This window comes from Pezoporus occidentalis, unplaced genomic scaffold, assembly GCF_034315485.1.
Source record: "Pezoporus occidentalis ecotype Australia unplaced genomic scaffold, CSIRO_AGI_Poc_V1 ctg144, whole genome shotgun sequence".
Classification (NCBI taxonomy): domain Eukaryota; kingdom Metazoa; phylum Chordata; class Aves; order Psittaciformes; family Psittacidae; genus Pezoporus; species Pezoporus occidentalis.
In genome coordinates, this window is record NW_026913252.1 from 271,603 (window position 1) to 287,500 (window position 15,898).

The 15,898-nt window shown below is 44.5% G+C and overlaps 1 protein-coding gene across 6 annotated transcripts in view; it reads left to right on the plus strand.

Moving 5' to 3' along the window:
• The window catches only part of PTPRT (protein tyrosine phosphatase receptor type T), a 278,660-nt gene extending 267,646 nt beyond the window's left edge, over positions 1-11,014 (plus strand). For all 6 annotated transcript variants that reach the window (XM_062610067.1, XM_062610071.1, XM_062610066.1 and 3 more), the window contains 3 exons: positions 1,445-1,608; positions 2,378-2,513; positions 3,320-11,014. In XM_062610067.1, coding sequence (XP_062466051.1) covers positions 1,445-1,608; positions 2,378-2,513; positions 3,320-3,373 — 354 coding nt within the window. In that variant the 3' untranslated portion in view covers positions 3,374-11,014. The remainder of the gene's footprint in view (positions 1-1,444; positions 1,609-2,377; positions 2,514-3,319) is intronic.
• The last annotated feature ends 4,884 nt before the right edge of the window (positions 11,015-15,898 follow it).

The following is a 15,898-nucleotide window of genomic DNA, read 5'->3' on the forward strand; positions in this document are numbered from 1 at the left end:
GAGATGCTGAATCCCTCACCTAGGAACAAAATTCCACTGCAGAATTTAGTAGCTACTTCTTTTAATTAACATTTAATTGCATCAGTCTATGTTGGTAAAAGATTCTTGGCTGAAAGTAGAGAGTGGATGATATGAGCTGAAAATCTGTATTTAAATGTAAAGCATTTTTGTGTCTGTATTTGAGATAAATTAATCACTCTGTAGCCAATATAAAACCATTGGTATCATAGGAAATAAAACTGGGATGGTGTCAGCAGCTCTCCCATCTGTCAGCTGCTGTGCAATGTCTCTGAAGACAGGTCCATTGTTTACTGGCTAGACTGGGATTCCCCATGGCCCAGTTTTCCTATAAACAAGCAACTGCCATTTCTGTAACTAACTCTGTCTCTGTATTCCTCAGCCCCAGGACAACTGAAACGATAGAAACAAAGTTTATCTGCACACTGGACCCTGACAGCACAACTTCAGAGCTGCAGGGAAGACTTCCAGGAGAGGATTTTTCTCTCCTTAGTTGTTTCCCAGATTGATTATGTCTCCTTTCTAGTTTTTTCTAATCAGAAATGGAAACGGGCTCCACAGATCACTTTTCCATGCTGTTTTACACATCAGTCTCTGACTGCATGGTCAGAGCCTGAGCAGCAATTCAGTCATGGCATTGCAGAGTGAACCTTGTGGTCCAACTACACAACTGATGTATCAGATACTTACCTTCTGTATCCCACGCCAGCTGACTCAGAACCAGTCTTGAAGTCATACAGCTGATAAGACCAAGGCTCTGGGTCTCTGAGGATGGAGCTGGCTCATGACTGCATGGCTGGCAGGGTGGATGTTGGGAACTCACAATTCTCTGCACCCATCTTAGTTAGACACCAGTGGCCACTGCTAAAATCTTTGTGAGGATCCTTTCCTGCCATGGCCCCCAGAGATTTTTCTGAGGGCCGCCTTTGCCGTGTTCTTACGGCACAATGAATCTGCAGCACAGGCAACCAGGAAAGAGACATTTGACCTATCTGATCTACTCGTACGGTTTTATGAGACTTTATTCTCTCCTGGAAGCAACAAAGGATCCTGCGCACCTGCTTTCTGCCTGGCTGTGTAATATCTGAGATCATCTTTGTTATTCAGATTACTGAAAAGTCCTTGTTTCCCCAGTGTATCAGGTATCCAGAGTGCAGGATGTTAATCATAGAATCACAGACTGGTTTGGGGTGGAAGGGACCTTAAAACTCAACAGTTCTATCCCCTGCCATGGGCAAGGACACCTTCCACTAGAGCAGCTTGCTCCAAGCCCCATCCAACCTGGCCTTGAACACTGCCAGGGATGGGGATTAACACTGATGATAAGAGATCCAGAAGGGAAGATGTAACCAGTGCCCCCTGCTTTACCCTATCTCTGTGTTCTGCAACATCCCATCTCACATCTTGAAAACACTCTTTGTTTCAGCCGCAGGATGGATACCGCATAGTTCAGCATCTGCAGTACATTGGCTGGCCAGCATACAGGGACATCCCTCCTTCCAAACGCTCCCTCCTCAAGGTGGTCAGAAGGTTGGAGAAGTGGCAAGAACAGTACGATGGGAGAGATGGACGGACTGTTGTCCACTGCCTGTAAGTAGGACTGGAGAATGTCTGTAAGCTCATGAAATGCTGTCTGAAGAGCACTGATGATGGATCTGGAAATCTGGTGGCTTGCCAGGCTTCAGCTGAGGAAAATAAAGTTAATTGTGCTTGTAATGAACTTCAAGTTGAATATTGTGCTACTTCATAGCATCCTGGCCTCGAGATTTTATGACTCAGGAGTAGCTGAAAAAGCTCTGCTAACTTTCTGCTGTATAGGTAGGTCTCATAGGTGGAGCCCAGATGCAATCAATGCAGTGCTGCCACGTGTTCCAGTGTGACCACAGAGCAGTGAGGAACAGCACTGCAGTCCCTGGGACTTCCCTGTCCACCACTGCCAGGAATGAGCTTAGCTCTTCCACCCATCTACTGCCCTGCAGGTCTCCACTTTCACAAACCCTTGAATGTTCTTCACCTTTCCTTATATTACAGACCTTCCTTAGCATATATGGTGTGAGAGCTGCAGTGCAAGTAGTGCTCTCCTCCATTCCCTCAGTCTTCATAGAATCCCAGACTGGTTGCGCTTGGAAGGGACCTTAAAGCTCATCCAGTTCCCACCCCTGCCACGGGCAGGGACCCCTTCCACTAGAGCAGCTTGCTCCAAGCCCCTGTGTCCAACCTGCCCTTGAACACTGCCAGGGATGGGACAGCCACAGCTTCTCTGGGTAACCTGTACCTGTGTCTCACCACCCTCACAGGGACTCGCTCAAGCAGGTCCATGTCCTGTCTTCACCTCTTGCCTCTTTTCTTGTGCTCCCAGGAATGGTGGGGGACGCAGCGGCACTTTCTGTGCCATCTGCAGCGTGTGTGAAATGATTCAACAGCAGAATATCATTGATGTGTTCCACATAGTGAAAACGCTACGGAATAACAAATCCAACATGGTGGAGTCATTGGTAAGCTTTTTTAACCTGTGCCTTACCCACCCAGCATATGCAGGGAGACTTCTTCAGGATAGGTTAAGGAACCACAGAATCCCAGAGTGGTTTAGGCTGGAAGGGACCTTAAAGCTCATCCAGTTCCAACCCCCTGCCACCTTCCACTAGACTAGGTTGCTCCAAGCCCTGTCCAACATGGCTTAGATCAGTATGAATCAAAATGAATCAGAACATGGATCCATCAGAGTTAAAATCAGTCCTATTTTAGTATGTGCAATGAATCCTCTGGTCCTGATACTTCCCTGAACAATGTTTGCCATGCCCAACTGCTTCCAGGAGGTTAAACTCCAAGTCGCCATCACCGTGGCTTTGGGGAGTGTGGGGATTTCGCTTCCTGTGCCTGCATACAGCCTGGCACTTAATGCTGTGACATGCCTTGAAGCCAGGAAGGGAGAACAGACCGAGCCCCAGGCCTTGATCCCTGCAACCAAAGAGATAAAACTGTCCTGATTTGAACCATCCCAATCGATCACACTGAATTCTTTCCTCAGAATCAATGTGTGCAATGAGTGCTTGAAGCAAACAATGAATAGTCCATACTGTGGCTGTTGCTATGAGTGTTTTGTCTCTATGACTGTTTTTCTCTTCCACTGGTGATACCATCCCTTAGTAGTGCTTGCTCAGGATTGCATGGAAAGGCAATTACTGTTTGCCTGGTGCTGCCAAATGGTGTAGAAAAGAAGGCATTTTTGGCAGCTTGCAAAATGAGGCTCTGAAGAATTTGCCCGTATCCTAATGCTGGTGATTTCTATTCTTTCTTTCAGGAACAGTATAGATTTGTATACGAGGTTGCACTGGAATACTTGAGTTCCTTTTAGCGCAGTGGAGGCATGGGAGCCTCTGGAATGCCAGACCCCAATCTCTGGCTAATGCTTCTCCCTTCTCCCACACTGGAAGGCAGTGACAAGCGTGGGGAGGAAAACCTCTCCTTCCCGGAGCAAGAGACTGAGACTGCACAGACCTGTCTGGATGGAGGAGCCGATGCCTGTGTCTGCAGCTGCCTGCTTTCCCTCAAACATCTCCTGCTTCATGAATAACCTCCTGTAAAAATCAGCAACACGGGAAACAGGCTCAAGACTGGACTTCCAATCCCCTCTGACTTCTTCTCTCCTCTTTGGGATTGTATTTTTGCTCTCCTTGCTGCAGAGTGGGGAAGGAATGAAACCCTGAGGAAATTCTCTTTTCAATGTCTCCTTTTTAATTTATAATTTTGTTCTCAAATCCCAGCCTCTAAGTTTTTAATTCCATGCAGCAGTCATTTGGGACAAATGAGATAGCCATAGGGGACATCGGAAATGGTTCATTACCATTTGTCTGCCTTCCCTGTTTATTTGTTTTTCCAAATGAAAAGGCCAACACAAGAGAAAAAAAAAACCAACCAGCCAACATTGGAATTCTCTTCTCATGTGTAGCTCCTTTTAGCATGAAAACAGATGGTGGACATGAGAAGCTGTTCATGGATTCACTGCCTTGGCTTCTACCCAGATGTTTCCTCCCAGTTTCTGCTAGGCTCCCAAGGCTGTGCATGAACCAGTTCCAGCTCTGGTCTGCGTTCCTTTCAGTGCTGGTGAAGCAATACCAGGAATGAGTTTCCCAGGCCCTTGAACCTTAAGGTTAAATATTTGCATCAAACAAATTGCATTTGTCTTGCAATTGGTAACTTTGTTACCACGTTTTTCAAGTATTTGCTGGGGTGCAGTGTGTTTGACGAACAGGGTATACAGTAGGTATTATTGATCATATACTATGTATTGCTATTTCTTATTTATAACTTGTATTGCTGTACAATACAAACTCGGGACCCCTAGTCACGACAGGACCCTGCTGAACTAGGCACTGTGCAAACAGAGGACAAAGAAGGTTCCTGCTCAGGAGCTTCTGAAGATAAGTCTTAAAATTGGGCTTGCTCAAGATTTCCTCACTATTTCCAAACTGTTGTACAATCAGATGCAGTTGAGTGATTTATTCAGACCTCCTTAAAAACAGTAACCCATCCAAGGTGCAGGAAAGGTGATGTACATACAGAGAAACCTATTCTGGCATGTGCTAAGGAGGGGTTAGACCAGCAACTCCCCTTCTCAAACGAATCAGCTTTTGTTTTATTCTGCAGAAATGCCTGTGCAAATCTCCTCCTTTGAAACAAACACCAGATGTGTTCTGCCATGTTCTGGATCTCACTCTGACTTCTCAGCAGCTAAGAAATTGCTTTTCTGAGGGGGGATGTTGCAGTAGTTAATCACTGAGATCTGCGGGGTAATCTTGGAGAAAAAATAATTGAATGAACAAGGCCTTACAATATTCAGTATTTCAATTTAGCCATTTATATATCTTGAGGGTGCAGGGATATGAGGCTGCTCTGTGTGTAAATTAGATTCTGGGAGATGAAGGTTTCTTCAGATACAGACTTGCTCAAAGATAGACTGAAGAGTTGAAGGAAACTCCACTTTCTTACCACTCTCAGGTAAATACCTGGAGACTGTGCTGGGAGCTCTGTCATGTCAGTGCCTGGTACAGAGCATGCCAGGAGTTCCAAACAGGTTACTAATTCTGTATGTAAATTCAAAAGGCACCTCTGCTTCGTGGTCATTATTGTATCAATAGTCATGCCTTTACCTTGACAACGAAGGATGAAAATCTGATAAAAACAACTCTCAACTCATACAACATACCAGTATCTAACCAAATAGTTATCATCAATACCAGGACCTGCAACAGGCGAAGGAAGGATGCTTGGAACAGCAATAATCCTCCTCCAGAGTGAAGAGGAGGGGCTTCTTAGGATGCTGAAGCACCTAGCTCATATTCTTTCCGAGGAGCTTTGGATTCTTAAGAATAATGAAGGTTTTAAATGAGCTAGAACCAGATTCTTCCTGATGTAGCCACTATGCCCTAAAGTATCAGTGAGAAACCCTTCACAGGTGCCTCTGCTCTGCTTCTATTTGGTCCTTTCTGTTGTCTGCATGAAATCATTAATCATAGAATCACAGACTGGTTTGTGTTGGAAGGGACCTTCCAGCTCCAACCCCTTCCACGGGCAGGGACACCTTCCACTAGAGCAGCTTGCTCCAAGCCCCTGTGTCCAACCTGACCTTGAACACTGCCAGGGATGGGGAAATCCCCTTTAGTTCCTATTGGAGCTGTAGATGGATGTCTGGCATCTCATGAAACAAACTACTGGTTGTAATTGTTTTTTTGGTTGTTTTTTCCTTTTGCCTCTAAGAAACACAGTTCTGTAGAAGAAAAGAAAATGGAAAGCAAAGCAAAACTATGAGTTAAAAATGAGAAGGAAGACGTGTTTGTGTTCTGCTTACACGTGACTTGCTGCAACAGTGTAGGTCAGGAGCTGGGAGCCATTAGCAAAGAGAGAATCTGGATCCTAGAAAGGGCTTTTCCAACAGCTGCCCAGGTAGGAAGAAGCTACAAGTCAGTGAAGTTTTTGTGCCTTCACTAACTCCAGAAGGCCAGAGGGAGTCATTCCCTGTGGATACTATTTAAATGGTCATTAGTAGTTAGCATGAAAACTAGCATAGTGATAGGGCCTCCTCATGAGTTACTGAAAGCACTGAGGGGAGCAGCCCGGATAAAAGGGCTAGACAGGTAGAAGAAATGGCAATAGGATTGAGATGTGAAGTGTGGGAGGTAAATCAAGGCTTAACAGTAGCATGAAGGAAAGTGAATTAAAAAGCCAGAAGGAAGCTCATAGGAGAGATGTGTGTGTGGAGAGCAGGAGTTGCTGGATGAGCAGAGCAGCACAGAACTTGCAGTGGAGTTATTTAAGGTTTTGAGGTAGGTTTGAATGTGTTTGACAGAAGGGCCAAGTCCTGCCTCATCTGACCCACAGCAACACACCATGTGCTTTTAGCCCTCTGCAAATGCCAAGTGGTGGTAGCATACACTGCAGGGAGAGAGATTAAGCTAAATTTTAGCTTTAATTTGCAAGGAACAAGTTTAATGCTGGTTACCACAGCCTGTTAGTCACAGCTTATGATGTGGTGGTAACTGTGCTGTGTGTCTCAACCTTCTTCTAATGCCCACCATACAGTCCCTGGGAAAGATGCTCAGCACACTACAGATGGTGTTGCTGTTATATCATCATGCTTTTGTGGACTGACCAGCTCCACTCTATGTTAGCTCAGGGACCTTTATGCTGTTCCTTACTGGAAGATGCATGTATGTTGAACGGAAATTAATGATGAAGGGAATTGTGTGGCAAGAGAAGAGAAGCTCATTTAAATAACCTTATTACCTTGAGCTTGTTTAAACCCTAGAGAAAAGTCTGTAGCAAAATAGGTGACATGTTGGAGCAAGATTATGGGTGATGGGTTTGTTTATGCTAGGAAAGGGAGAAAATACGAGATGAGCTAAAGGAGCTTTCTCACTGCTGAAAGGTTTAATAGTCAAGTTGAGCTTTCCCACCTGAGCATCCCCTGCTGTGGTGGAAAGCAATAATGTACAGTAGAAAAGGTGAATTCCTCCATGTCTGAAGTTTAGGCTGATAAGATGTAACATTGACAGTGTTTGAATGGACGTAATGACAAGAAACGTAGTCCCATTCAGACACCCTGCAGGAGTGAGGGAGCACTATTTATTGATAGCATAGCATTGGTCTAGTGTTTAATCTGAATTACAAGGAACTAGAAATAGGTAAAGAAGGATGGTTCAGGGGTCACTGACTCAGAGTGTAACTAACATCTCAAATTGTTAAGGGATATAACCAAAGCAGTGAATTCCAGAGCTATCTAGGCCGGCTGCTGGAGAAGGAAGAGAGTTGTCTGCAGGGGAAAGATAGAGCAAACCCCCTAAAAGGTGCAGTAGGTCTTAACAATCTGTTCTTTTTGTAGTTCTCTGTGTGTGTTTGGTGGTGGTTTGTAGGTGGGGTTTTTAATCACAATCTCTGCAGGAGCTGTGTCCTTGCTCTTCTTTTTGTTTTGCCTTCTTCAAATTACCTGTAAGGAAAAAAGACTTTCGACCTCCTGTAAATAAACTGGAGGGACTTGTTTATTAACTGAAAGAAAAGAGAAGATGCAGGGGAGCACAGTGTACGTCTGAAGGAACTGAATCAGGACCTCTGGTAGCAAGCAAGCAAATGGGAATTTGGTGGTTTTATTTATGGCTGCAGTTTGAAATAATTGGCATTCTGTGATCAGGGCAGTCAGCAGGAGGCCTTTCAGTCTGTGGTTTAAATTCTTCAGCAGGGTTGCACAGAATTATCATAGAAATCATGAAGTGAGGTCTGCCTTTGCCAGTCTCTGGTGGTTACTGTAATTTAGTCACATTTTAGCCATTGATGTGAGTTAAAGTTGTCCATTTTGGTCAGTAGTTTCCAACCTTTTATTCTGGATCTGAAAAAAACTCCCTGTAAAAAGAAAGCCCAGTGGCAATATAGACCCCACAGTAGTAGGTGTAAGCATGCAGATGGTAGACCTGGTTTTCCATTTACTTTTCACAGGCCCTTTAGAAGTAGTTTGTGGGATTTCCCTTGGGAATCTCAAGCCAGGGATTGCTGGTCACTGCTCTTGATGAGCTGTAGAGTCAGAGAAAGGAGGTGATTCAAAAAGCAGTTAAACCAGTTGCCATCAGGAAGAGAAGGAGAAGAAACCTCCTTTGGGAGAAATAAACATTGGAGAAGGCAGATTAACTGGAGTCCTGAAACAGGTAGAAACTTGCACTTTGTTCTGTCTCTCCTGCTTGCACAGCTACTCTTGTTTCTTACTATTCTGAGTTCGTGCCGAGATCATAAACACCAGGTAATGCTGCATTCCATGCTGTGGAGCTTTATGGAGATGGAGCAGAGTGTTACAGAGGGAATAAATCCTGAGAGACAAAGATAAAATGAGGTTTGCTGGAGAGAGGAACCTGCAAATACGAGGTGTTTCTGCTTGCCACACTTGCAGAATTCTTACCAAGCCACCCGAGCACACACAGTCCTGGTTCAGCCCTGGATGTGCCAATGGAAATGTGCCACTTAGAAAACTTCATTGTCCTGGAGTCAGTTTAAACAAACAACTCTGTTACATGGGTAGCACAGTTAACGTTGGTATCTCCAGCTAGTGCAAGGGGCATCTGCAGAACTTGGTGTAAGCCGCTGTATTTTCATTTGGGGTTCTTTCGTTTCTCTTCACTGTACACAGTTCAGCCAGCCCCGGTTTGTTAGACAAGTAGAGCCCCATGTGGCAAAAGTTATTGAGCATAACCACTGCCTTTGGGTCAAAACCTCAGCATACCTGCTAGGACACTCTCAAAAGGTAGGCAAACTACTGCATGTTCCCTGCACAGACGTTTCCAGGAGTAGAAAGGGGGAGCCAGCTAATGAAAGTCAGGGGGACATAACTGAGTACTAAAGATTCTGTTAACCCCACTGTTCCCAGCTATTTAGATTTCAGGCTTCTATAGACATACGTACATAATACACAATTTAAATGCAAGTGCTCTTTCTTTCCCTGCTCCCCAAAATACCTAGAGCTCTTCTTTCATCAAGGGCAAGCGAACGGCATAGCAAGCAAAGCCCACTTTCTGCAGTTCTGCCACGGACCACTAGGAAAATCTGTCATGTATTATCTGTTTATTGACTTGGAAAAGTTATCATAGAATCACAGCCTGGACCTTAAAGCTCCTCCAGCTCCAACCCCTGCCACGGGCAGGGACACTTTCCACTAGAGCAGCTTGCTCCAAGCCCCTGTGTCCAACCTGCCCTTGAACACTGCCAGGGATGGGGCAGCCACAGCTTCTCTGGGCAACCTTCATCTTCCTCATATACATACTTGAAGAATGTACAATTTGCTGTAACTGTCTGGCAAAATCATCTGTTTTCATACACAGGGACCAAATCCTGGTGATACTGAGTGTGATGGGAAGAAAAAAACCCAAACTTGCTGACTTCCAGTGATTATGTAGTCTATAATCTTTATTTGCTCTGTTAAAATATTTTAAAAGCCTCCCCTGTAAAAAACAACCTCCCCTCAGCTGTCCTGCAGTTGGACTGACATAATGGTGAAATCCTGGCAGCTTTTCCAGTTTGTAGAAACATGAGAGACAAATCAGCCTTTCCATCCTCAGCCCAGTGCATGCAGCAGGTTTTTCACCACTATTCTGTTTTCAACCTGAGCCTTAAAAACCAAAATAATGCAGGAGACTGAATGCCAGATGCTGGTGTTCCCATAGTGTTGGCTGGTGGGGGGAAAGAAAAGAAAAATGGCATGAGAAAAGAGCACACTAACATGTTTTCCTTGCAACTCAATTCAGCATGAGCTGTTTCTAAGCAGTACAAACATGAGCCATTCCATGCTACGTCATCTGCAGAAAGGATTTGCTTGTTGCAAGGTGAAGGTATGCAGTAAAGGCACCCCTCGGGACCTGGTATTTCATATGTAGGTATCCAACAGCACTGTGGTTCCTTTAGTGGAGGTGCTTTCAGAGAGTGATGGTGTTTCAGTGGAGGTGTTTGTCACTGGGAGATCTGATACCCTGAAGCACCACTATTTGGGAACGTGAGATACCTCAAACATGTTGGGATCTGTTTCCTTGTGTGTGTCATTTTAATGGGGACCTCCAGGAAATGTTATTTCTGTGAAATTATGGAAAGGAGTGCATTTGGGGGATGGAAGTGGGAGTGTGGCCAGCACTTCACAAGCTTTCATGAACTTAGATGCTCTAACCAGACTCCCCAGGATGGTCAGTTTTTTGCATTGCTAACAGTCTAACCAGACACCGTGTGCTAGACTTTCATGTACCTGGAGCAGAACTGGCATTACCCCCTCATTGTCCTTGTAGCCCTTTCTTACCTCTCCAGCCCTTAAACACTGTACTTCTATGCCAAAAGTTGGAGCTGTATCCTTAACACATCCTCTAACCCATGTGGACTAACTGCATTGACAAAATTCACTCCCATATTGATTTAACCTCCTCCACCTCCTCCCTCCCCACACCACTCCTGTTGACATTAAACTGTATGAGCATTGCTTATTGCCACACCTGGCACTACTTCACACAGCAATGCTGTGGCTGCATCTGGATCAGCAGTATCCTCTTCCAGCTCCCTCGATGCATTTTGGCAGCAGGGAGGAATGCTGCATGAGAGAGAGTCTCTGCTGTTGCAATGCCACCCCCATCTGCCCCCCTCCTTTGGCCTTTATGGATTACTGGTGAAACTCACTTGTACAGTTTGGATGTTTGATAGATAAAGCACGTATGGAAAAAAAAAGGAAAAAATATAAATACAGAAATCTCAACACTGTGCATTCAGTGTCTTTCTAGCTTAAAAGAAGGAAGGTAAATAATGTCAAGTCAATGAATATCAGATATATTTTTTGACTGTACATTACAGTGAAGTGTAATCTTTTTTTTACAACTGCGAGTCCATCTTATTTATTCTTGTAAATGTTCCCAGACAATGTTTGTAATATGGGCTGTGTTGCAAATCCATAAAATAAATCTGTGATCTGAGAGTAATGTTTTACTAAGGACTCTTGTACTCGTGCCTTTTCTTTGCACTGAGGGACAACGCGTTGCAAACAGTACTACTAGAAATGCTGGGGTGGTTGCATGGAAAAAAACAAGTGCAGTTTTTTTTGTCACAGTGATGGGCTGTGCATCACTGATGTCATTCAGGAGGAGGTCGAGAGCAGCAAAGAGAACTCACTGGGCGTTTCAGTCTGCCTGCAGATTTGGGGTCAGTCCTCTCAGAACTTCTGTGTGTGAGAGCTAAGTAGTTATGAAAATTATAGTCTTAGCAGCGTGGGTTAGAGCGAAGAATATTTTAGCAACGTTTTCTTTCTAACAGGTATTAATATATTGTTTCCTTGGTGTTCAGTGCTGAATAACAATTACTGATACTGAGCTTTTTGTGGTGGTTTCTGTTGACAGACACCCAGGGGGCTTTAGTGCAGCTGTTGCATGCCAAACCCAAGCACAAGAGATGGGTGTCAGTAGGAGCGTTCTCACACGTTTCCCAGCAGGCTGTCATCTTCTGGGCTTCTACACTTGTTTATTAACAGACCTTGCCACCCAGGTCAGCCAGTGCAAATGAGTAGATCATAGGCAAGGCATTACACAAGGCTGCCGTGCTCTGAAGACCTCTTCATTCCCAGAATACAAGCAGGAGTATGTCAAGGGTCACAGCTTGGAGTGTCAGAAGAGCCCAGTCGTGCCATGCTCACACAACCCAACTGGTAAGGTCGACTCTTTCTGGCATTTTTCATTAGCCTTACTAGAAAAGTTAACAAATCGGGCACCTTAACAAGGACAATGTCACTCTTTTTTCTTAAAGCATAGTAAACATCCCTGGGATCACCTTGGAAGCATACTTTGCTATCACTTTACTGTTTCTTTTTGTATGTATTCACTATTTGCTTTTGAAAATACTGCAATTCTTCACTGCTATGAACAGAGCTCTGTTTCTGCACCAGGTCTGAGTGTTTGGCTCAGATGCCTGTGGTTTTTCATTGGCCTGATGAAGCAAATTCCCCATCTTAATTGCAGTGAACGTTCAGATATAGCAACTGTTTATTCAGAGCATTCATTATAATGGGGTTAGACTGTGTAAAACACCCTTCAGTAACAGTTATTGTTATGCTAGGAAGAAGTTGACACCAAAGAACACCCTACCACAGCTCCAGATTGAGAGGCAGTTTTACCTGCTCAGCCCTAGCTTTACCAGAGACAGCTGGATGTTCATGGTGATTAATTACAATTCATCTTGGCACTTGATCCAGATTTATCCAAAATATTTTGCTGACACTTGGTAATAACAGCAGTTTGCTTGCGTGGAAGGTAAACAGCAGAGACAGCTCTGCCGTATTCCAGATGGTCTTACAAGGATCCATGTTGAAATGCCAGCACTGAGAAACAGACACAAATTCACCTTTCTGTCCTGCTTTCTACCCAGCACAAGGGTAGTGGTGGCTTAAAGTGCTGGGGAAAGACAGATGCAGAAGCCTGAAACCCAGTGGGGTTCAAAGTCTTCATACCCTGTTCCTGCTGCTGTGACTGGCACGTGCCAGGGTGTGAATGCAGCATAGATTTTACCCAGGTGAGTCACTGTCTCCAAGTATCAGCTGCTGCTTTCCCATCCATCCATCCATCCATCCATCCATCCATCCATCCATCCATCCATCCATCCATCCCTCCCTCCCTCCCTCCCTCCATCCCTCCCTCCCTCCCTCCCTCCATCCATCCCTCCATCCATCCCCACATCCCCACCATGACTGGTATCATCACACGGATACTACTGCAAGGTCTGTCAAGTGTGACCGATGCTCTTTGCTGAGCCGAAGCTCTGGGTTTCACAGGTTAAACCTTTAACTATCATATCTCATACAGAACCGACTCTGCTGCTGCTGTTTAACAGCAGACTTCAAACCTGGGACTTAATCAGGCATGGCTGTCTATGTGATAGTTGTCCACGTAGAGAGGGAACATGAACAACTGTCTTGATGGTGAGAAAGAGGCCTCCCCAGAGGGTGAGTCAGTCCTGAATAAAGCAGTCTGGGGCAGATGGGTTGGATTGTCCTCTGAATGTGTCCATCTTGCTCCACTGATTGAGTTCACCAGGTAACCAGTAACTCAGACAACTAATTCTGAGACAGCTGCAGTTAGATGAGGTTTGTTCCCCTAGTAGATACCTGTAAGCAAATGACCTGTGTCATAAATTAAACGGCATAAAGAGAGAAGGAACAGATTGAATGCTTCTTGCTTATGCTTGGAGATTCTTCTTCTGAGCCATGTAGCTAAGCCATTCCAGATCCTCTCTTTTGTCAAGGCTCACAGTTGAAAAAGATATTTTTCTTTTAAATGCTGTCCTATGTTAATCCTACTTCTGTACCATGAGGCATTACTTTAATTTACATGAACTAAACCAAATAAAAAGACGTGTACTTTTTCTTGTAATGATCTTGGGGTTTGTGACTTATTTCTGTGACTATTTGTGCTTATTTTATGTTTCTCACTAAGAGTGTTTATAACAGGCTTGTAAAAGCTTACCCATAAAGTCTCTATATATCATGCATTAGTAGCTACAAAGCATTTATGCTGCAGGTCAATAGGGTTACTTAAAAGTCTGTAACATTTACTGATGTCTTTATGAATACCTATAATAGACTCTTTATGCCCAAAACAATGTAATGTTTAGTACTCCTTTATTAATACATCGTAGATGATATATAGCTAGGATAAACCATAACCTGATGGAATTTTCTGTGATGTAATAGAACAGCTTTTTTATTTCATGTAAAAATGTTCCCTCTAAAACGAGCAAAAGAAAGCCTGGCTTGCACAGAAAATCTGTGAAATATGCAGAACCTTATTCTGGAGATGAATAAACCCAGAAGCCTCAGCAGGCTCAAATACAGGATGGACATGAGCCTTGTTCCATGTAGGATCAAGAAGACGAAGAGCTTGTACTAAATATCCTCTTATTTGAAATTTCTAAAGGTGTTCCTGGATGTATCCTTTCACTTGTGTTTCATTACTAAGTATGCTGAGAAGGAAGGTGATGTTAAGAAGGAGAGGCTACCAGTTATCACCTGAGCCTGTTCTGTAGGAAACTCTTATCACAGCTCTCAGCTCCACCATGGGCTTCCCATGTTACTAGGAAAGTGAAGTGGTTGGTATGTATAATGCTAATTTTGCAATAGGCTCCTCTGTTACAGTGCCTGAGTGTGGGATATCACGAGGTGATACCCAGATGGTTCTTTCTTCCAAGAAACATGCTGAATTGTGCTTGAACTAACTGATTTTTTCCATCCACAGGATCCATGTAGGACCCACCAGCAGAGCATGGACCTCCATGCAGGACTGAGGTAATCCAGTTTTCTGCATTGCTCTTGCAAATGAACCTGTTTGATCAGCAAAGAAGGGAAGCAATTGTTTGTACAACTGTGTGTGCGTGTGTGTGCTTGTCTGTGTCTTCCTGACTGGAAGGCTTTATTGATGGTGTTGGTACAGTCCAGGGTGCTGAAAAATGGAAGAATGGATTGTCTAGGAAAATACTGCTGATGTGCAAAGAAACAAAATTATTGTTTATCCTGGTGCCATAGGAACTATCTTGCACAGGAAAATAACCTTTGACAAAAGGAGGTAATGAGCAACTCCAGTTCTCTGAGCTTGTGTGTATATGCGTTTGCTTATAATTACACCACATGGCTGAATGTGTGAATACACCACTTGTAAGTAGCCAGTTTCCAGAATGAAGACATTTTGTCCAGTGAGAGTGGTAAAACACTGGCACAGGTAGCCCAGAGAGGTGGCGGATGCCCCATCCCTGCAGCCATTCCAGGCCAGGCTGGATGTGGTTCTGGGCACTCTGATCTAGTTGAAGATGTCCCTGTGCTCACTGCAGGGCGCTGGACTGGATGAGCTTTGAAGGTCCCTTCCAACCCCAACTATTCTGTGATCATACCTGACCAGACCTCAGATGCTACCAGGGCATAAAAGAAGCCCCGTGGGCAACCATTTGGACTTGCTCCTCCTCAGAGCAGCGGGCTGCAGCTGGGGACTCTCCCCTTGGGTCAGGATGCCATCCAAGGCAACTCCTCGGGATTGAGAGCCTTCCCTTTTCAGGGGAGTGACTGCACTTTCTGCATCACTGGCCATAACTTGAAGGTTCAGCAGTGTAGAGATGAACCCATGTGACATCCCAAATCTGTAGTTAATGGTGGTGGAGCTTTAATTGAGATTGAGCAGTAAATTCAGTTTAGCCTCGTTTCTTGGTTCTGTGGCCATTTGAAAGAATGATTCGTGTTGTGCGTTTTCAGCTGCAAACAGAAAAAGGCAAGAGGGGCTGGCAAGGCTGCGAGGAATCTGAGCAAACTCTCTCTGATCTGATGAATCCGACTGCCTTAAATATCATCTCTATTTTACCTCCATTACCTTTTAGTCACAGGATGTCACAGATTTTAGTGCCTTTCAATGAGACAAATCCCTCTTCCTTGATGCAATCCTTCCTTCAAGGGGCTTGGAGCAACCTGCTCTAGTGGAAGGTGTCCCTGCCCATGGCAGAGGATGGATCCAGAGGAGTTTTAAGGTCCCTTCCAACCCAAACCAGTCTGGCATTCTGTGCTTAACCTAAAATCTCTGCCTCAACTGACTTTCACCTTCACCTGCTGATAAAAATGTACAAGGAGATGGAGGGAACTGGGTTTGATTTTCTGCACAGAGATGTGTTAGGTTGGTACAGACAACATCAACATGGGGTTCTGCCAATCCCCAACACCCTTCCTTGTCAGGGGTTTGATTTCTTTGGCTCCACAGCCAAGCAGGATTCTAACAGACCTAAAACCTTTGGAGACTTGGATTTCCACTCAAAGGAGAGCGTGGGAACATTTTACAATTGTGACTACTTCAGGTCT